A 21,251-nucleotide genomic window follows, 5' to 3' on the forward strand; every position below is an offset into this window, starting at 1 on the left:
CCATCCCCCCTGCGTCCCCCTGCCCACCCCCCACAGCCCATCCCCCCTGCGTCCCCCTGCCCACCCCCCACAGCCCATCCCCCCTGCGTCCCCCTGCCCATCCCCCACAGCCCATCCCCCCTGCGTCCCCCTGCCCACCCCCCACAGCCCATCCCCCCTGCGTCCCCCTGCCCACCCCCACAGCCCATCCCCCCTGCGTCCCCGTGCCCACCCCCCACAGCCCATCCCCCCTGCGTCCCCCTGCCCATCCCCCACAGCCCATCCCCCCTGCGTCCCCCTGCCCATCCCCCACAGCCCATCCCCCCTGCGTCCCCCTGCCCATCCCCCGCAGCCCATCCCCCCTGCGTCCCCCTGCCCATCCCCCACAGCCCATCCCCCCTGCGTCCCCCTGCCCATCCCCCGCAGCCCATCCCCCCTGCGTCCCCCTGCCCATCCCCCGCAGCCCATCCCCCCTGCGTCCCCATGCCCACCCCCCACAGCCCTCCCTCCCAATCACCCCCTGCCCACCCCCCACAGCCCATCCCCCCTGCGTCCCCTGCCCATCCCCCGCAGCCCATCCCCCCTGCGTCCCCCTGCCCATCCCCCGCAGCCCATCCCCCCTGCGTCCCCATGCCCACCCCCCACAGCCCTCCCTCCCAATCACCCCCTGCCCACCCCCCACAGCCCATCCCCCCTGCGTCCCCTGCCCACCCCCCACAGCCCATCCCCCCTGCGTCCCCCTGCCCACCCCCCACAGCCCATCCCCCCTGCATCCCCGTGCCCACCCCCCACAGCCCATCCCCCCTGCGTCCCCCTGCCCATCCCCCACAGCCCATCCCCCCTGCGTCCCCGTGCCCACCCCCCACAGCCCTCCCTCCCAATCACCCCCTGCGTCCCCCTGCCCACCCCCCACAGCCCATCCCCCCTGCGTCCCCCTGCCCATCCCCCACAGCCCATCCCCCCTGCGTCCCCCTGCCCACCCCCCACAGCCCATCCCCCCTGCGTCCCCCTGCCCACCCCCCACAGCCCATCCCCCCTGCGTCCCCCTGCCCATCCCCCACAGCCCATCCCCCCTGCGTCCCCCTGCCCATCCCCCACAGCCCATCCCCCCTGCGTCCCCCTGCCCACCCCCCACAGCCCATCCCCCCTGCGTCCCCCTGCCCACCCCCACAGCCCATCCCCCCTGCGTCCCCGTGCCCACCCCCCACAGCCCATCCCCCCTGCGTCCCCCTGCCCATCCCCCACAGCCCATCCCCCCTGCGTCCCCCTGCCCATCCCCCACAGCCCATCCCCCCTGCGTCCCCCTGCCCATCCCCCGCAGCCCATCCCCCCTGCGTCCCCCTGCCCATCCCCCGCAGCCCATCCCCCCTGCGTCCCCCTGCCCATCCCCCACAGCCCATCCCCCCTGCGTCCCCCTGCCCATCCCCCGCAGCCCATCCCCCCTGCGTCCCCCTGCCCATCCCCCGCAGCCCATCCCCCCTGCGTCCCCATGCCCACCCCCCACAGCCCTCCCTCCCAATCACCCCCTGCCCACCCCCCACAGCCCATCCCCCCTGCGTCCCCTGCCCATCCCCCACAGCCCATCCCCCCTGCGTCCCCTCCCCTCCCTTCCCCCCAGCGGGGCCTAGCCCGGGCTGGCCGCAGGCCGGTCCAGCTGGGGCGGCTCCGCGCGGGGGGCGGGGTCTGTTCCTCGAACCGCCAGCAGCGAGAGAACCCAGGCGTCCGGGGCCCCCGCGCTCATTGGCTGGGCTGGAGCCGCCATTGATTCCCGGCCGCAGATTCGCCTCGCCCGGCTCGGCGCGGCTCGACTCCTGGGGGGCGCTGCGGGGCGCGTCCCGCCCCGGCCCGCTAGCCCGGCCCGGCCCCGCCTCGCCCGGCCCGGCTCGGCCCGGCCCGGCCCGCTCTCCTGTCCCGCCCGGCCGTGGCGAAAGTGCGGTTGCTAAGGGCCGCGAGGCGCTTTACCCAGCGGGGCCGCCCCGCGCCAGGAGCCGCCGGAGCCTCCATTGTTCCGGGCCCGGCCCGGCCCCGCCGCCATGGCCCCGCCGCCCCCGCCCGCAGCCACCGGGCTCCGCCGCTGACCGCGGCCTCCGGGCGGCCGGTGAGCCCCAGGGCCGCTGCCCCGCGGATGTGCCCCGGGGGGCTGGGGCCGGGCGAGTCCTTGGGGGGTCGGGGGCACCGGGGGGGGGGGTGAGCCCGGGGGGGGTTGGGAGCATGGGGGGAGGGGAGCCCGCAGGGGCGGGGGGGTGAGCCCGGGGGGGTTGGGAGCATGGGGGGAGAGCCCCAGGTCTGCAGGAAGATGAACTCGCAGGGGATGAGGGTGAGGGTTGGGGGGGGGGGTGAGCCCGGGGGGGTTGGGAGCATGGGGGGAGAGCCCCAGGTCTGCAGGAAATGAGCCTGCAGGGGGTGAGGGTGAGGGTTGGGGGCGGGTGGGTGAGTCCACAGGAGGGTTGGGGGGCACGTGACTGCACCCCATACCTGTCTCTCACTCCTCTCCCTTGCAGAGGTGACGCCATGGGGGTGGACTTTGATGTGAAGACATTCTGCCACAATCTGCGGGCTACCAAGCCCCCGTATGAGTGCCCCGTGGGCACCTGCCGCAAGATCTACAAGAGCTACAGCGGCATCGAGTACCATCTTTACCACTATGACCATGACAACCCCCCTCCACCCCAGCATACTCCCATCCGCAAACACAAGAAGAAGGGGCGCCAGGCCCGCGCCGCCAACAAGCAGTCCCCCAGCCCCTCAGAGACCTCGCAGTCACCGAGCCGTGAAGTGATGACCTACGCCCAGGCCCAGCGCATGGTGGAAGTGGACCTGCATGGGCGCGTGCACCGCATTAGCATCTTTGACAACCTGGATGTGGTGTCAGAGGATGAGGAGGCTCCTGAGGAGGTGCCGGAGAACGGGAGCAACAAGGAGAACACAGAGACCCCGACCACCACCCCTAAAGCTGGCAAGCACAAGAACAAGGAGAAGCGCAAGGACTCCAACCACCACCATCACCACAGCGCCTCTGCAGGCACCACCCCCAAGCTCCCAGAGGTGGTGTACCGGGAGCTGGAGCAGGACACCCCTGATGCACCACCTCGCCCCACTTCTTATTACAGGTACCATCTGCACTTTGGAGGGTGGGGGACTCCCTGCTAGGTTTCATCTAAGCTGTCCCCCAGGGACTGGGGCAGGATTGTTCCCCACTGTCTATCTACTAGCACTTGGTCCAGGTGCAGTATGCATGGTACCTGTCTGATTCTGCTATGGGCCTCTCTGGTGCCTGTCTGGGGAGGTGAATCCTACAGATCCTGCTGCACTGTTGTTTCAGGCTCCAGGGACTTTTTCTTTTGCTCCCCTTTGTGGTGTCCTGTTAGCCCTGGGCCGGGGTCTGTAAGCTGGAGACTCGTTGGTCCCACTTCTTGTCTGGCTGACAAAACCTCTCTTGTTATCAAACCCTTTCTCACTGGTATAGTCCCATAGCAGGTGGCAGAACAGGAGCCTGGCGGATCCTGAGGGTATGTCCCGTGACTGGGCCATGTCAATGGACTTGGACGGGGGGCTAGCAAATTGCAGTGTAAACGTTCAGGCTCGGCATGAAGCCCAGGCTCTGGGACCCTCCCCCCTCGCAGGTCTCAGAGCCCATCTCCTGCCCAAGCCAAAAGTCTACGCTGCAATTTTACTGTCTCGCAGATGACCCAGGCCAGCCTCAGTGTTTTATTGCAGTGTAGATGTACCCTGTATCTGCTCCGTGTTACTGGCTGCAGAATCTGCTCCAGAATGTAAGCGTTTCAAACACAATACAAGTTTCTCCTCTTGCATGTGTGAAGAAAAAATTCCAAGTGGGACTTGATGGGGCAGCCGGCCCATGAGAATAGCTGAACTACCCCACTTATCTGCAGACTAATGGGGACCGTTTACCTGAACTTTGCTGTTCTGCCTCTAATGTGAGGCCAGCGTTATTGAATTTCTGATCTCTGTACTAGAAATCTCCAAGTCCTGTGCCTCATCAAGGTGGCTGTTTGGGAGGAGGTGAGGATAATGGTGAGGTCAGTGCTGCCCTTAATAGCTGGAACAGGAAACCAGAAGGTCAAGCCCTTCCTCCAAAAAACAAATCCCCCAATTGGGAGGGAAAGAGACGATTCGGTCCCTTTTTGTGCCAAACCCAAACTGTGTTCCATGCCTTCTTGGTTGCCAGATGTTCCTGCTGCAGAAAGGGCAACTTGCCACAGAATTCAGCATTATTAGATAAATGGCCCTGGAGCACATGGGAACTTGCCTGGGGGTTGGTACCATGTTCCATGTGGTGGCCTTGCCTTCGTGAGATACCCCAAGCTTCATCAGTTGCCAAGCAGGAGCATTGTTTGGTGCAGTGTCCTTGCTGCGTTGTGCCGGCTTCACCAGCATACTGCAGTTCTGCTCAGTAACTAAGAAAAGGGGCATGCGGCAACATCTCCCATTTCAGTGGGTTCCTTCCCCTTCCTTTTTCTTTCTGGCTTGTTCGTGGCCATGGTGGTAAAATCTCCCCCTCTGGTCCCTTTGGGAGGTTAGGCTGCACTAGCTCTTGGTCCCTCCCAGTCACTCATTCCCTCTCTACATGCCTCTCAGGTACATTGAAAAGTCAGCGGAGGAGCTGGATGAGGAGGTGGAGTATGACATGGACGAGGAAGATTATATCTGGCTGGACATCATGAATGACCGACGGAAGACGGAGGGTGTGAGTCCCATTCCCCAGGAGATCTTTGAGTACTTAATGGACCGGCTGGAGAAGGAGTCCTACTTTGAGAGTCACAACAAGGGGGACCCCAATGCCCTGGTTGATGAGGACGCAGTTTGCTGCATTTGCAATGATGGAGAGTGTCAGAACAGCAACGTCATTCTCTTCTGTGACATGTGCAACTTGGCTGTCCATCAGGAGTGCTACGGGGTGCCCTACATCCCCGAGGGCCAGTGGCTCTGCAGAAGGTGTCTCCAGTCCCCTTCCAGGGCAGTGGACTGTGCTCTGTGCCCAAACAAGGGCGGTGCTTTCAAGCAGACAGACGATGGGCGTTGGGCACATGTGGTCTGTGCCCTCTGGATCCCAGAGGTTTGCTTTGCCAACACTGTGTTCCTGGAGCCCATAGACAGCATTGAACACATCCCACCTGCCCGGTGGAAGCTGACCTGCTACATCTGCAAGCAGCGTGGCTCTGGGGCTTGCATCCAGTGCCATAAGGCCAACTGCTACACTGCCTTCCATGTCACCTGTGCCCAGCAGGCTGGACTCTACATGAAAATGGAGCCCGTCCGGGAGACGGGAGCAAACGGCACTTCCTTCAGTGTGCGCAAAACTGCCTACTGTGACATCCACACGCCACCCGGCTCTGTGCGCAGGCTCCCCGCCCTCTCCCACAGCGAAGGGGAGGAGGAGGATGAGGAGGAGGAGGAGGAGGGCAAAGGCTGGAGCTCAGAGAAGGTGAAGAAGGCAAAGGCCAAATCCAGAATCAAAATGAAGAAGGCAAGGAAGATCTTGGCAGAAAAGCGAGCGGCAGCACCTGTGGTGTCAGTCCCCTGCATCCCACCTCACAGGTACGGCCCCTGGCGCCCTCCCCTCTGTCCAGACAGTCCTTTGCCTCGGGGTCCTGCGCTCCCCCGGTACAGCCCCTTGCCCTGGGGTCCTGCCCCCGCAACGGCCCTTTGCCTCGGGCTCCTGCGCCCCCCACAGATACAGCCCCTCTGTCCAGACAGCCCCTTGCCTCGAGATCCTGCTCCCCCCACAGGTACAGCCCCCCCGCCCCCCCTCCAAACAGTCTGTATCCCTGTCATTAGCCCCGCCAAGCTCTGGTTTTTTTCATTCCTTGTTTGGGGTGCTCGGTGGCTTCGCTGGTGAATCCTGCCAGCAGTGTGGCTATGGGGCTTGCAGCCAGTTTCGTAAGTCCAAGTTGAGCTCCCCTCCTCTGTGCCACTCCCCGAAGGAGGCTGGGGCCGGAAGGAGCAGGAGGCGGCTGCTGTTAGTCTAATGGCAGGCTGGAGAGGTCAGGAAGCAGCTGGGGGTTCCCAGGGTTCCTTTCCTGTTATGTTAACCTCAGGGACTTTGGAACAAACCATTGTAGAAGAAAGGGGGTACTGTTAATTTATCTGACTTGGTTTGTATTTCTTCCCTTGGTCCTGCTGCTCCTTCAGCTCTTTGTTAGGGCCAAGGCCATCCTGCTGAGGAAGTCGGTGCAGAATGGAGCTAGCTGCTGGGACACCATGGGAGTGTCCCAGGAGAGGCACTAACTTTATGCTTTCTGCTGGCTGTTAACCCAGCCCCAGCTCCCTCCTCTGGAGCACAATTCAAAGTTGTGGGAACTGGGAAAACCCCTGGCCTTTGCCTGTGCTCCACAGACCCATTAGTCAGGACCACAAGGGTCAACTGATCTAAGGATCTGTGGTGTCCTCAGGGTGTTTTTCACCTCCCGTTATCTGTCTCCTGACCCACAGTTTACCACCCAAGCAGGACAGGGAGCGTGCCGGTTGTCCTGTGGCCTCGCTGAGTGAGCTGGGTAAGAGGATGAAGGGCTGGTAACCAGCAGAGCAGTGGGGGCGTTGCAAGGAGATCGTAATTGCCAGACTGGATCAGACCCAGGGTTTATCGAGTCTAGTCTTCTGTGTCTGACAGCGACCAGCCCCAGAAGTTTCAGAGGAAGGAGAACCCCACACTAGGGATGATCTGCCCCCCACATTAGACCTTATCCTGGTCTCTAGTCGTTAGAAACTGGCTTAAGTCCTGAAGTTCTTGACCTCAGTGAGAGCTTGTGACAGAGAGTTCCACAGGCTAACTACATGTTGTGTGAATAAAGGGTTTCCTCTTATTGGGTTTGAGGTCAGAATGCCAGGCAGCACGGTCCTGCAGAGAAGCCTGTCTGTCCCATGCCCTCCTCGGCTTGCAGGAAACTCCCCGCCCCCCCCGGCTGGGTCCCTGGGGTTTGGCTTGTGTGCTAGGCCCCTCTCGCTGGGCCGGTTTGGCAGTGGCAGGGCTCACGTGACTGATCACGTCGGTGCTTTCCCTCCCTCCCTCTCCAGGCTCAGTAAGATCACAAACCGTTTAACCATCCCAAGGAGGAGCCAGTTCACACAGTCTGCCATCTTCAGTTGCATTAAATGCCTCTTTGGTCTTGTGTTGTGAGGTGGGGAGAAGAGATGACCTAGGGCCTGGGCAGTGACCATGTGAAGTCCTAGCACGCTGGATGCCTGTTAGGAATGAAGACTTCCTCCTTGGAGTGCAGCCTGTGCTAGGAAGACCCTGGCTCCAGCTCTCTCTTTCGGGCTGATAGCAGATCTCTGCGGCTGTGTCAGGTCCCTGTTGGCTGGGGGATGGATAGACAGAAGTGCTGGGGTTTGGTTCCCGTGGGTGTAGACTGCTCAGAGACAGTGCTGTGGTGTATTGTGCAGGGAGATCTCTGTGCCGGAGCTGATGGCTTGGGGTTGTGGCCTTTTGCAGGCTAAGCCGGCTCTCTGCCTTTCTCCTGGTTGATTCTGGGCCGGCAGTCTCTCCTTTTGGTGATTTGACTCCTGTTTGACTCCCTGCCAGGTTGTGTGTGTGCTTGCTGCTGTCACTATGTCCCAGTGGCGCACACGGAGAAGTGATTGCACTGGCCTGGGGCCCTCCTGTTTCTGAGAAACTGTTTGTGAAAATGCTGCTGGCTATTTCTGTGCGAACTGGGGCAACAAGTGTCTAACAGGGCTCCCCTCCCCCGCTCCCTAAGAAATGCATGCGGCACACCGGGAAGAATGGATCACATCTGAACAGAGTGTCTGTTACGGGCATCTTCCACCCCTTGCCCAGCCCCCAGCTCCCCACAGACCGGGCCAGCCAGAGGCTCCAGCTGCAGGAGTAGCCAAAGCAGGGACTCTGGATGTCTAGAGAACTGGACTCTGCGGATTGTCTGTTTGCGCCAACCTTCCCTCCCCAGTCTCTTCACCTCAGCTTTACGCCACACTGGCCCTTCTCGTCCCTCTTTTCCCGTCCCATTTAGCCGATCTCCTCCTAACACCGCCCCCAGAAGTGATGGCCCTAGCATGCTGTTTGCTCCCACCACACTGGTGTTAGACCCCTTCCCTCACCCTGGGTCTGTCTGGTCTCGTTAGACCGTAAGCTCGTCAGGGTGGCTCTGTGCTGGACTTCATACAGCGCCTGGCTCTTGCTAGCTCCTGAGCTACTGCTGTCATGAGCCTGATGGATGCCTGGGTGGGAAATGAGACTGGGAACACCTGTGTGGTACTGAGGAGAGTCAGTGCCGGGTGTCTGGCAGACTCCCATGGCTGGGTCAGCCTCCCAGGCCACATGGCTGCTGCCATCCGCCTGCACAACCCTCCTCAAGCCCTGCCCTGCAGCGAGCCCCACAAGAAACAGGGCCCTGAGGCTGGCCAGCAATGGTGCTCTCAGCTGGTGACTGACAACAGAAACCAGGAGTGCTGGGCCCTGTCGCTCAGCTGGGCCTGGTGCTCGTCCCTGTAGCCCTGTGATCCCCCCTTTCCTCCTCTTACACTCACTGATTGTGTGTTGGGAGCTCTTCAGGGCAGGGACTTTCGCTGTGCGTGAGCAGTGCCCAGCAACGGGGCCCAGACCCAGGCCTGCGGGCACTACCACCATGCACATAATAATGGTAATTTTCGCAGAGCCTTGCAAAGGCCCATCCTGTCTGCGACACCCCTGTGCAGAGTTCCCAGCCCTGCCTGCCAGGCTGGTTTGCAAGAGGAAGGACAATAACTGTCCCTCAGAATGCCAGGCAGCACGGTCCTGCAGAGAAGCCTGTCTGTCCCATGCCCTCCTCGGCTTGCAGGAAACTCCCCGCCCCCCCCGGCTGGGTCCCTGGGGTTTGGCTTGTGTGCTAGGCCCCTCTCGCTGGGCCGGTTTGGCAGTGGCAGGGCTCACGTGACTGATCACGTCGGTGCTTTCCCTCCCTCCCTCTCCAGGCTCAGTAAGATCACAAACCGTTTAACCATCCCGAGGAGGAGCCAGTTCATGCAGAGACTTCACAGCTACTGGACACTGAAGAGACAGTCCCGCAACGGGGTGCCTCTGCTGCGCCGGCTGCAGACACACTTGCAGTCACAAAGGAACTGTGACCAGGTACGGGGTGCGCTCTGGTGCTGATGTCCTGTGTGCTTTGTGCATCCCAGGGCCTTGGGGCCGAAGCATTTCCTGCTCATGAGGCCTGCAATTTCAGAGCCATGCTGGAGAGTGGGCCAAACTGTCCTTTGGAGGAAAGGGCAGTCCCAGCTCCCCAGCACTGCTGCTTTCCCTTTCTCTACTGTGTTCAGCATCTGAGACTTGCCAGGCACTGATCTTCCAAAGCTCGCCGTGGGGAGGGATGCAAAGAGCGTGTCTAGCTGGCTTGGTCTCTCCTGCCTGTCTCCAGCTGGCAGGGGTTGGAAAAACCTACCAGAGAGAGCTAGCCAGAGGCCAGGCGGGAGTGCGGGACCCACAAGTGAGGTCCAGGGCAGTGTCCCGGGGAGAAGCACAGTCCCCTATTCCTGCTGTGGGAATTCCTACCAGAGTTCTGGCTCTGGGCCCTGCTTGTTCCTACCGTCTGCATCAGCCTGTCGCTAGTGGGTGCCTCTGGGTTCTGGAAAGGAGCAGGGGGTTTCTGCTCCCTGCTCACCACCTTAGAGCCTCCTGGCTCGTGGGTGTCTCTTACTCTACCTCTTCTCCGGCACCCCAGGTGCTGGGATGAGGCAGAGGTCTCCCCTACTCTGCTCCTTCTCAGGTTTGTGAGCTGCTCCTGGAGAGCAGCTTCAGCGCCTGCCCCAGCTATCCCCAGCAGAGTGAAATTCACCATTTCCCTGCTGCCCCGGCAGCGAAACTGACCAGAGTATTATTAGCTTTGCTCCACTGCCCTTTAGCAGAGCTCTGAGCAGCTGCAGAGGCGCACCAGCTTTATCTACCTGCAGACTTGGCAGTGCTGTGTTGGGTCACGTTGGGAAGGGTCTCTCTGTAACCCCAGGGACTAGGAGTCTGCATTTTCAGAAGCGACTGCCCAGCTTGAGACACCTCAGGTGCTTGGCACTGGCTGGAAATCAGCCCATTTTCAGGTGCGCCGGGGCACCCAAAATCTCAAGTCACTTCTGAAAACGTAGGCAGGCCCCTCCCTCTTCACGGGGGAAAGAGTGCCCGCACACTGCCCCGGGGAGCTGCTTCCCTCCATCTCATGGTCTCTGATGTTCCTGCAGAGGGAGACAGAGGATAAGAATTGGGCCCTGAAGGAGCAGCTGAAATCATGGCAGCGCCTCCGCCATGACCTAGAGCGCGCGCGCCTGCTGGTGGAGCTGATACGCAAACGGGAGAAGCTCAAGAGAGAGACGGTAACAATTGTGTGTCCCTCCTGGGAGCCTGGGGGTGACCGCACAGGCCCCTCCTGCAGGAGCTTGGGGCGAGCCCAGATTCCTGACCTGAGTGTGGGGAGGGCAGGGAGCGCAGGTCCCCCCTGTGGGTACTGGCTGGTTCTCCTGTCTATGCTGTGCGGTAGTGTGTGCTTACACTGTGCCCTGCCCCAGCAGGGTCTGAACGGGGGGGGGGGGGGGGGCCTTTGGGAAGTGCAGGTGCTGTTCCACCATCTCGGTTTCACTGGCATTGACACAGCGAGTCCGAGTATCCTGCCTGCAGCCATCGCCCGGGGAGCTTGGCCTCTCGAAGCAGCTGGGAAATCGCTCCTCTTTGCTGTCTGAAGTCCAGATCTCACCCAGAGCCTTGTCTGCGCCCCAAGGGCAGGAGCTGTCCCAGCTGGCTGTAGCACGGGTCGAGGAGGCAAAAGGCTCAGTCCCTCCCTGTTCTTGTGTTTCAGATTAAAATCCAGCAGGTGGCGCTGGAGATGCAGCTGACCCCCTTCCTCATCCTCCTCCGCAGGACTCTCGAGCAGCTCCAGGAGAAGGATACGGGCAACATCTTCAGCGAGCCGGTCCCTCTGTCTGAGGTAACAGAAATCTACGAAGTAAGAACCCCCTCCCCCCAGATTTCTACTTCACTCAAACTCAACCCCAGTCCGCCCATGCCAAAGGCAGCAAATGGTGCTCTCCAGACAGCTAGCGGGCAATCCTGGGCAGTTAGCCAAGTGGGGACGTGGGCAACTGAGCTGAGCCCAGCTGTGACTGTAGCATGGTGCAGGGACTGGCAGAGAGATGAATGATCCGTATTCCTTTTGTGTGTCAACGACCTCTCTGCGTGCGTGGTGGGCTGGGCCAGGCAAGCGGGGCTCCTTGCTTGGAAAGGCAGGGTGCAGTGGGACCCTCTGCACGCTCCCATCCGTTCCCTTAGAAGCACTCTGTCTAGGCATAGGCATGAAATGAGTTTGGCCTCAGACTTCTCCCGAGCAGGTGCAGCGGAAAACACTGTCTGAGTCTGTCAGCTGTGTCCTTCTCGGTCTTGTCTTGCCAGGGGCTGGGGAGAGGGTTGCACTGTACCTGCCTGCGCCCGCTGCCCCACTCTTGCAATTCTTCTGTGTGTTTGTACATCTTGGAGCCCTCTGTAACTGGGCTATGAAATTCCACCCCCTCCAGCCCATCTGGGAGGAAAGTAAGCCTCTGACATGCCCTGGGAAATTCCAGAGCCTGGGCCGGATTCCTGCTTGCCACCGGCCGGAGGAGAGGGCTAGGGCTGTGGTGTGAGCAATGACCCCTCTGAAACCCCTCCAATTGTATTGCTCCCAGTGTTGGGCCGGGCTGCAGTATGCAGGGCTGATTGCCTACCCCCAGTCGGGTAGTGCCGGGGTATTGCCGTTCCCGTGTCTACACAGAGCGGGCAGTGTTTGCAGGGTATGCAACGCCATTTGGGGCAAAGCACCAGGACTGGATTCTTCTAACAGCTGTTTTCTTGGAGCAGGTAGTTCTGAGGTGTGACTTCCAGGCTCAGCTCTGGCTGTTCTCCCTGTGCAGGTCCCAGACTATCTAGATCATATCAAGAAGCCAATGGATTTCTATACCATGAAGCAGAACCTGGAGGCCTATCGCTACCTGAACTTTGATGACTTTGAGGAAGATTTCAACTTGATTGTCAGCAACTGCTTGAAATACAATGCCAAGGACACAATCTTTTACCGCGCGGCCGTCCGGCTGCGAGAGCAGGGGGGAGCTGTGCTGCGGCAGGCTCGCCGGCAAGCGGAGAAAATGGGCATTGATTTTGAGACAGGCATGCACTTTCCACACTGCATCCCTGTGGATGAGGTGCTGCACCGAGACATGGAGGAGGGTGGGTATTGACACCCCGTCCCAGGCTCACCCATGGAAGTCCCAGCGGGAATTCCTGTTAGATCATTGGAGGTCAGGGCAACACGTAATCTAGTGCCCCCATCCTCCCCCGGCAATATCTGCCATCTCCTCATATATCTCCTAGCCAGCCCACATGCCCTTTCCCCAAAGAGACAAGGCCGGTCCCAGGTCGGTTCTGGACCCTGAGGGTCAGATGCATTTAGCTGGTTGGCAGATGGAGACAGGCTTCCTGGCTTGCCCCTCAGCGCTGTCGGTGCGCAGGGTCAGCCTGCAACAAGAGAATCTGGTTTTCCTGGTCTTGTGCTAAGGATTCGGGGGTGACATAATGCATATTGTGCCATGCGGGGCCCTTTGGCAAGCTGCTGTCATGTGCCCCCGAGCCAGACTCTTCCCTTCAGTCAGTCCCCTCTCAGCTCCCTCCAATGGGGCAGTGAGGGTGTAGAATGGAGGGCGCTCCCCTGCACAGGGACGGCCTTAGGGAAGATGGCACCCTGGGTGAATTTGCATTTTGGTGACCCTGGTCCCTGTGGGTGTGGCATGCCCCCCCCCATTGCCCCTGGCCCCCATGGGCTCTCCACCCTCCCTTCACCCCTAACCCCTGCACTGTGCCCCCTTCACCCCTAACCCCTGCACCCCCTTCTGCACCCAGATGGGAAAACTGACCTGGATGCAGTGACAGAGACCTGGCGTTGCTGCCCCCTTCTTCTCTCCTCCCCACCCCGCCCCCCGCCGGCTAGGGAGCGGGGGCGGGGGGAGCAAGGAGCGACATCAGGGCTCCCTGCATCCAGGTCCCTTTCCCTGCAGGCTGTGTAAGGGGAGGGAGAAGAGCAGCAGCTCCTGATACCAGGATTGTGTGTGTGCTGAGCCTGCTGTCTCTAAGAAAGCCCTCGGGGTCAGGCGTCTGAACGAGCAGCTGCTGCTGGACCGGAGAGGCAGCACCACACCCAGATTCCCCCGTCCCATCACCCCAGTTCAGGGGAGACCGGGTACATGGGTGGGGGGAGGGGGACCCCCCGATATCATTCCCTCCCTCCACACAGCAGAAGGAGGACGCTCCCAGTCCAGAGTGGCCGGAGGCTCCAGGGAGGAACGGGAGGGGGGACAGGAGTAGTGGGGGCTGCACACAGCAGTGGGGTGGGAGGGGCACCCTGGCTCCGGAGGAGTCACCTGGCTTGGCTTTCCGAGCTCGGGTCTCTTGCCCTGCTCTCCAGAGGCTGCTGCCCCTCCTCCCTGTCTGCTGCCTCTGTTAGCCCAGCTGGCTCTCAGCAGGTCAGGGAAGAATCAGGCAAATCCTGCGCATGGAGCCCCCTTTGGCGGGCTGCCCCAGCCACCGCCTGGACTGCCCACCCGCAGTCTGGGCAGCCGGAGGAATTGAGGGGCCTGGAGCTGAGTACGGGGCCCAGGAGGTGGGGTCTCCCCAAAGCTGGGGGGGGACCCTCCCCTCCCCTCCCTGCTCCTAGACACCCCCCTAATGAACTGATTCTTGTGCTGCTCTATCCAGTGGCAAACCCCTGTCTGATTCTTGCTGGTCCCCGGCCCATTCAGCACAATGTGGATTATTCTCTGTGCATTTCTGAAGCTGAGTCTGTTTGGCTCCTCCCTTCCCATGGAGTTCGTCTCTTGGGCCCCTTCAGGTGACTGGTCTGTGCCCATGGGTTAATCGCCTCTGGATTGCCATGTCCCCTTTCCAGGAGGAAGGGAATTTCAAAGCGCTACCTGGCTTCTCTCACCCATCTGACCCTCTTTGTGCCCACAGAGGAGGTGCGGCTGCTGCTATCAGAGAACCAGAAGCACCTGCCCTTGGAGGAGCAGCTTAAGATCTTGCTGGAGCAGTTGGATGAGGTCAATGCTGGGAAGCAGAGCATTGGGCGCTCCCGCCGTGCCAAGATGATCAAGAAGGAGATCACAGTCCTGCGCCGGAAGCTGGCTCACCCACGGGATGTGCTGGACAGGCACGGCCCCTCCGCCAGGGGGATCCTGCAGGCCCACCACCCCTGCGAGAAGGACATACAGACCGACAGCGCTGCAGAGGAGAGCAGCAGCCAGGAAACTGGCAAAGGTACTGGCTGGGGGGGTGGTATCGACACCCTGGCACAGCACGTAATACCCAGGGGCCTGGCTTAACCCCACGTCCGGGCAGGGCCTGAGAAGGGTGGAGAGTGCAGAATCAGCAGCCATGGACCTTCCCTCCCAGAGCAGAGGCTGGGGTGGGAGGAGGTCCTGCTCCTTCCTTGGTTCCTCATTAGTGGCCCTGAGAAGGGTGGAGGGTGCAGAATCAGCAGCCATGGACCTTCCCTCCCAGAGCAGGGGGACGCGCGGGAGAGAGCGTCAAGGCAATCCACCCGGTGAAAACGGGACCGGCGCCAAAGGCAGTTTTAGCTTAAACCAGATCCTGCAAAGGGTCAGCGAGACGCCCCCCGCCTCCACAGAGCCTGAAGCACGTGACCAGAGACTGACCGTCTAAGTGAGGCAATGCAGGTCAAAGGGGCCCAGTGCCCAGGTGAAGAAACCTGCTTGGGGTCGAACTGGGTGCAAAGGGACAGCCCCAGAAGCAGCCAAGCCAAGGAGAGGCAAAGAACAGGCCAGCGCGAGCGGAGCTGCACTGCCAGCCCAGGAGAGGGAAAGCTGTCCAGGCTGCTGGAGAGAGATCTCTGCAGCGAACACCACGGCTTTGCACCTAGCTGGGCAGCGGGGCCAAGGCCCCACGGGCCCTGAGCGGGGAGCCTAGAGCTGCCCGTTCTAAGCATCATGCCTTGGCCACGGGCTGTCTGATTTCAGCTCCTGCTACCTGTGGGGCTTTCCCGGCTCGCTTCTAAACGTGTCAAAGGAGCCCTTGTGTCCTGGTTTGCTCCGCCTCCCCTCCCAGTTAGCCCAGCCAGGTCAGCCCACTCCTCCCAGCAGGCCCCTGCCCCCACCCCGCCTCTCCTCCCCAGGGGCCCAGCCCGACCCCCATCCAGAGCCCTACCCATACCTGGGCTCCTGCCCTGCCCCCATCTGGTCTCTCCTCCCAGTTAGCCCAGCCGGGTCAGCCCACTCCTCCCAGCAGGCCCCCGCCCCCACCCCGCCTCTCCTCCCCAACTCCAGAGTGTAGAGTTGGGCATTTTCCAATCCAGGATTCCCCTTTTGCTGCACCAGGTGCCCAGCATTTCATTTCCTGTCTCCCAGTTGTGCCAGGACCCTGCCTGCAGCTGCCACTTGCTCGGCAGCTCTCCCCCATGAGGCAGTTAATTGGCTGGCAGGCATGTTCCCTGCACTGTGCCATGGAGCCAGGCTGCAGAGGACGGAGTCAGAGCTGGATGGGAGCCAGCAGTGTTGGCCGGTGAGCTAGGCTGCCTGGAGAACAATGCAGCAGCCAAGAGCTAGGGGCTGAGCCACTGACCACCTACAAGCTCCCCCTTCCCTGGACACACGAGGAAGGAGGCTCTGGACCTGGCTGCCTTGAGAGCACGGCAGAAGTTCCATCCTTCAGTCCCTTTCAGCAATAACCACAGGCATGGGACCCAGTGGGAATCCAGGCCTTGCGGGGCTGAGCTGCTTCCCTGCTGCAGGTCGCTGGGCCTTTAGCACAGGGGTGGCAAGCACTTCAGACGTCTGTAGCTTTCCAGGGGTGCAGCAGGGCTGGGCAGCTCCCAGCTGGAGCCTGAGGAATTTGGGAGATGCTGTTGCTGCTCATTGGTTGGATTCGGTGTCTCTGAACACCAGGGAGTGGCTGCACTGCTAGGGCGGAGTCTGCTCTGGAGAGCCCCTCTGGTGAGGATTCTCTGCAACTCCGCTGACTGCCCAGGTTTGGTGATGTGAGGACAGTGGTGGCAAGATGGAAGGGAAAGTCCCATGCCCTCTCCTGTACAAAGCTCTGCTGCTGATCTGCAGCTCTTGTGCCAGCCCTGGGCTCCCCGCAGCTCTCCCCTCGTGCTTTTGCACACTGCTGCCCGATGGCCTCGCTGGAGGCAGGTGTGAGCTGTGGGGGCAGATCTCCAGAGCTCCCCTGGGGAGCTGGGAGTGGGGCAGCGTGGTGGAGCCTGCTGCCTAGCTTCTGAACATGCTCTCTCTCATCCCCTCTGCCAGGTCTGGGCCCCAACTCTTCCTCCACCCCAGCGCATGAGGTCGGCAGGAGGACTTCTGTGCTCTTCTCCAAAAAGAACCCCAAAACCGCAGGGCCCCCAAAACGCCCCGGACGCCCACCCAAGAACCGTGACAGCCAGCTAGCTGCAGGGCATGGGAGTAGCCCAATAGGTCCCCCCCAGCTTCCAATAATGGAGGGGTCGCAGCGCCAGCGGAAGAGAGGGAGGAGCCCACGGCCAAGTTCCAGCTCCGAGAGTGACAGTGATAAATCCACCGAAGACCCTCCCATTGGTGAGTGTGGCTGCTGCAGCAGCGAGGGTCGGAGGGGGCCATGCTGGATCTGTGTGTGTGACTAATTGTCCCTTGCCTGGCTCTGCTGCAGACCTGTCAGCCAATGGCTTCAGTGGTGGGAGCCAGCCGGTTAAAAAGAGCTTCCTGGTTTACCGGAACGACTGCAGCCTTCCTCGGAGCAGCTCCGACTCGGAGTCCAGCAGCAGCAGCAGCAGCAGCGCTGCCTCGGATCGCACCAGGTACGTGCCCAGGTGGCTCCTGGCATTAGGCCAGCCAGGGGGCTCTGTCCCAGCGGCTGTACCAGGAGTGGGTACAGCCTCTTTGTAAATCCATTTAGCAGTAGCCCACCATGGCTGCCCCAGCTCCTCCCTTCCTCTCACATGCAGCGCCCAAAGCCACACGTTTGTGACATGCCTGCTGAGGAGCAAAAGGCCCAGACTCTGGGACTCGTTGGGCCTGGCTTGCTATGAGTCTGCCAGCGCTCAGCCCTGCCCTTGGGGCAGCTGTCACACAGCCCTCTTGGTGAGGCCATGGCCGGAGAGCCCGAACCAGAGAACTGCACAGAGGTTGCTCCCGCACATGTCTGCTGGAGGCCAGCATGGGTTGGGTGGATTGTGCCAGTTTCTTTGTCTCTGTGGACAGAGGAACCTAGGCCTGCGCTGGAGTGAAGACCCAGGCTGAGTGCGGGGGGGTCTGACGGGACCCTTCTCACTTAACCACTGACTCCCCCTTTCAAAGGCAACTGGAGAGCCCCATATCTTAGAACACTATTGTGGGCAGTTCCTCTGCTGAGCGCTATGGGCTCTATTCCTGAGGGCACTGGCTGGCTGCCTCCCCAAAGCATGGGTGTCCTAAGGATCCCCTCCCCCCAGCTCACAGGAAAGCAGTGCCTGGAAGGGTAACGTGGCGCCCAGTAACAGGACTGCTTCCCTGCCTTCCCACAGCACGACGCCCTCCAAGCAGGGCAGAGGGAAGCCCTCCTTCTCCCGTGTGAACTTCCCAGAGGACAGCAGCGAGGATACCTCTGGAACGGAGAACGAGTCCTACTCTGTTGGTGCTGGGCGAGGCGTTGGTCACAGCAGTGAGTATCTTGGGCCTCGGCCAGCAGCTTCAGGTCCTGTCACTGCCTGGAAGCCTCTGTGCTAATTCTTCCCCCTTTTCTTTGGCTCAGTGGTGCGGAAGAGCATTGGGCGTGGAGCCGGGTGGTTGTCGGAAGATGAAGACTCCTCTCTGGACGCCCTGGACCTGGTGTGGGCTAAGTGCAGGGGGTACCCATCGTACCCAGCACTGGTGGGTACAGCAGGCTGGGTGTCCTCAGCTCTCCTTTTCCTCCCCATGCAGGACCCGGGGCCTGGCAGAATCTCACCTGGTTCATAGTGAGGGAGTGAACGGATTCTCTGGGGCCAACAAGCTGACACTCTTGCTGGATGGCCAGAACACTGGGAATCCCCTCCCCTTGCACCCAGATGATCTGCACCACATGTCTCTGCCATCCTCGGGCCAGTCTGGTGGGAGCCTTGCTGCTCTTGTGCCGATTGTGGGCTAGTCTCCCTGAGCCCTGGGACTAGTGGGGAAGTTAAGGGGCTTGCTGTTTCCCATAACAATTAGGGCTAAAGCACATTTGCCATTTGCTCCAATGTGCGAATCCTGTGGGGTACCCCTGGTCTTGGGTCTTACACTGAGATCTGGGGGTGGCCTCAGGTCTCCTCTGCCTCCTGCCTGCCAGAGAGAACACTTATGCATGGTCTTCATTAGGGGGATGGAACAACTTCCCTATGAGGAGAGATCAAAAAGACTGGGAGTGTTCAGCTTGGAAATGAGATGACAGAGTGGGGATAGGAGAGAGGTCCGTAAAATCATGACAGGTGAGAGAGTGAATAGGGAAGCATCATTTGCCTCTTCACGTAACATGATTAGGCAGCAGGTTTAAAACACAAGGCAGTACTTCTCGCGTGGCACTTGTTGCAGGGGGATGTGAAGAAAAGTATGACTGGGTTAAAAAAAAGACCTGTATCAGTTCATGGGGGACAGCCCATCAATGACTGTTAGCCAGGATGGGCAGGGACACAACCCCATGCTGTGGGTGTCCCTAAATTTCCAACTGCCAGAAGCTGGAAGTGGGTGAAAGGTGCTGGATCACTGGATAACGGCCCTGTTCTAGTCATTCCCTCTGCAGCACCTGGCCACTGCCAGAGCCAGGACACTGGTCTGACCCAGCACGGCGGTGCTGCTGATGTTACGTGAACCCCTTTAGAATGTGGCTGGCCGGCTCCCCAGGCTAGTGATCCTGGCCACAGCTGTTCCTGAGTTCTTAACTAGCCCCTTTAGTTAGACCCAGCGGTGGGGCTCAGTGCAGGAGTCGCTGGGTAACGCTCTCTGGCCTTTGTTATGCAGGTACTCAGACTAGAAAGTCCCTTCTGGCCTTAAAAACCTAGCAATCGAACCTCGGAAGGTGCTGCTCCAGCCTCAGCCCTGAGCATGGAAATACCCTGTCACTCTGCAGATCTGCTCCCCAGGGTAACGGGAGGCTGAGCTGCGGACTCTAGGGTCTCCAATACAGCTTCACTCATGTGAGTGCAGCGGGCGCACAGTCCCCGGGGAGCTAGAGGCTGGTCTTCCTGGAGGCTAGCAAGAGAGTTGGTTTGTTAGTACTGTGGCATTGCCTTGGAGCCCCAGTTACAGACCAGGCTCTGCTGTGCTAGGTGCTGTACGCAGAGCCTGCCCCAGTCAGCTCGCAGTCTAAAGAGAAGGAAGCGCTGAGAGTCTGTTGGTCAGCATGGTAGGCAGTGCTCTCGGCACACCAGCTGCTGTCTTGTCTGCGATGCCAGAGGCCCATCGCGGAAGGCAAGGCATTGCGAACACAAGCATGAGCTAAGGCTGTTTCTGAAGGGGGGATATGAGCAGGAGAGAGCCCCTGTGACTGCCTGAACTGGTTGTGATGTTGCCTCTTTGTGCACACCTGTAGCCCCTTTGCTTCGGGTTGTCATGGTGACAGACAGGGAGCTGGTGTTAGCTGGCCGCTTTCCAGTGCAGTCACTACCACAGGGCCTTTGGGTTCTAAGCACAACACTTGGAATGAACTGGTCAAACCAAGCCCTGCTGGGCGGGCTTGAAAGGGATAGAGCTGCCAAGAGCTGAGGGGAGTGCAAGAGCGGATTATTAGGGGCCAGGCAGCACTCTGCTTGTTCCGGGCTGGAGCGAACATCCTGGTTCTGCCTTATACCCCCAGGAAAGGCTTTCCTCAGTGCTTTAGTGGGGCTGGTGGGGGCTTCTGTGCTCCCCCTTCTGCCCCTTCCCTGGGATCTCACCTTTGTCTCCCTGCTGGTTTGGCAGATCATTGATCCGAAGATGCCACGGGAGGGTATGTTCCACCATGGCGTCCCCATCCCAGTGCCTCCTTTGGAGGTGCTGAAGCTGGGAGAGCAGATGACTCAGGAAGCACGAGAGCATCTCTACCTCGTCCTCTTCTTTGACAACAAGCGCACCTGGTAAGGGCCGGCCAGGGCTTTCTCCTGATGTGTGCCAGCTCTGTGGTCCCCCAGCAAGACAGAGCAAGGCCTGCTGGGGATGGGGTGGTGAGGGTGAGTCAGTGACCACCACCAGGCTGGGGTTGGGGTAGGCAGATGATGGGAGGCCTCAAATGAGGTGTGATGTCCTTTCCTCCAGGCAGTGGCTGCCCCGGACCAAGCTTGTGCCACTGGGTGTGAACCAGGACCTGGATAAGGAGAAGATGCTGGAGGGCCGCAAGTCAAACATCCGCAAGTCTGTGCAGATCGCCTACCACCGCGCCATGCAGCACCGCAACAAGGTGCAAGGCGAACAGAGCAGCGACTCCAGCGAGAGCGACTGACGCCAGCTGCTGCCTCGGTGATCCACGGGCTCTGCCATGGCTTCTCCGTCTCAGGGCAAACAGGGCTCTCAGTCCTGGGCACTTAGTGCAGCTGGTCTGCACAGGAGCAGGGGCTTGCCCCGTCACGGGGACAGAGCGTGCTCCTGAAAGCCGCCGGGGCTGAGCACAGGCGTGAGTGGGTTAGAGCAGAAGCAGGCACAGCTATCGCCTGCTGCCAAAGGCAGTGCCCAGCAGTACCCTCTGCACCCTCCCCCCTTTCCACCTGGCACTGCTGGAGCCTCCGCTCCTCGTGTGCTGCCCTGCCGGGCCCTGCTCCCTGCCTCGAATGTCACCGGGCCGGGGCCGGGCCGTTCCCTGGGGCTGGGGCCTGCCCCGCGTGCCGCGGCACACCTCCAGCGGGGGAAGGGGCACTGTAAATACTGTACAGAGGGGAGAATTTAAATTATTCTCAGTGGGAGCCCGGTTCACTGTCGCGGGGGAAGCATTTTGTTACTAAACAGCGCTTCCTATCAGGGCCCTTCCAGCCTGTGTAGCCCGGGACGTCCTTTGTACTCTTCTTACTCGCCCACTTTGATACGGTAGCTTTGGGGAGCGGCTGCGCCCCGCCCGCCCCACTGGACTCGCGTCTCCTCCTCCCGCCGCGGCCAGACGCTCGTTTGTATTTATTTGGAAGGAAGAAAATCTATTGATTCTTAGACAATAAACCGTCTATTTGCAGCCGGGCCTGAGGCTGGGGCTGCCTGGGCCCGGCCCTGCACCTGGGGGGGGGCGGGGTCTCTGGGGGCGGGGCCTGGGCAGTGCGAGGGGGCGGGGCGGGATCTCTGGGGCGGGGCTTGGGCAGTGCGAGGGGGCG

General features: G+C 60.8%; 1 protein-coding gene across 3 annotated transcripts; it reads left to right on the plus strand.

Annotated features, from left to right (window-relative positions):
* Positions 1-1,973: 1,973 nt before the first annotated feature.
* Positions 1,974-21,115, plus strand: BRPF1 (bromodomain and PHD finger containing 1). 3 transcript variants are annotated; one of them, XM_054034148.1, is made up of 14 exons: positions 1,974-2,077; positions 2,481-3,089; positions 4,579-5,538; positions 8,908-9,064; positions 10,165-10,296; positions 10,776-10,922; positions 11,863-12,175; positions 13,952-14,254; positions 16,261-16,548; positions 16,640-16,787; positions 17,493-17,629; positions 17,720-17,838; positions 19,882-20,036; positions 20,215-21,115. In XM_054034148.1, the coding sequence occupies exons 2-14, from the start codon at positions 2,491-2,493 to the stop codon at positions 20,396-20,398; spliced, it is 3,642 nt and encodes a 1,213-aa protein (XP_053890123.1). In that variant the 5' UTR covers positions 1,974-2,077; positions 2,481-2,490; the 3' UTR covers positions 20,399-21,115. The 3 variants fall into 3 exon arrangements, with proteins under 3 accessions (XP_053890123.1, XP_053890124.1, XP_053890125.1); XM_054034149.1 differs by having other exon boundaries at positions 10,776-10,904; XM_054034150.1 differs by lacking the exon at positions 10,165-10,296.
* The last annotated feature ends 136 nt before the right edge of the window (positions 21,116-21,251 follow it).

This window comes from Malaclemys terrapin, chromosome 7 (genome assembly GCF_027887155.1).
Source record: "Malaclemys terrapin pileata isolate rMalTer1 chromosome 7, rMalTer1.hap1, whole genome shotgun sequence".
In the NCBI taxonomy this organism is placed as follows: domain Eukaryota; kingdom Metazoa; phylum Chordata; order Testudines; family Emydidae; genus Malaclemys; species Malaclemys terrapin.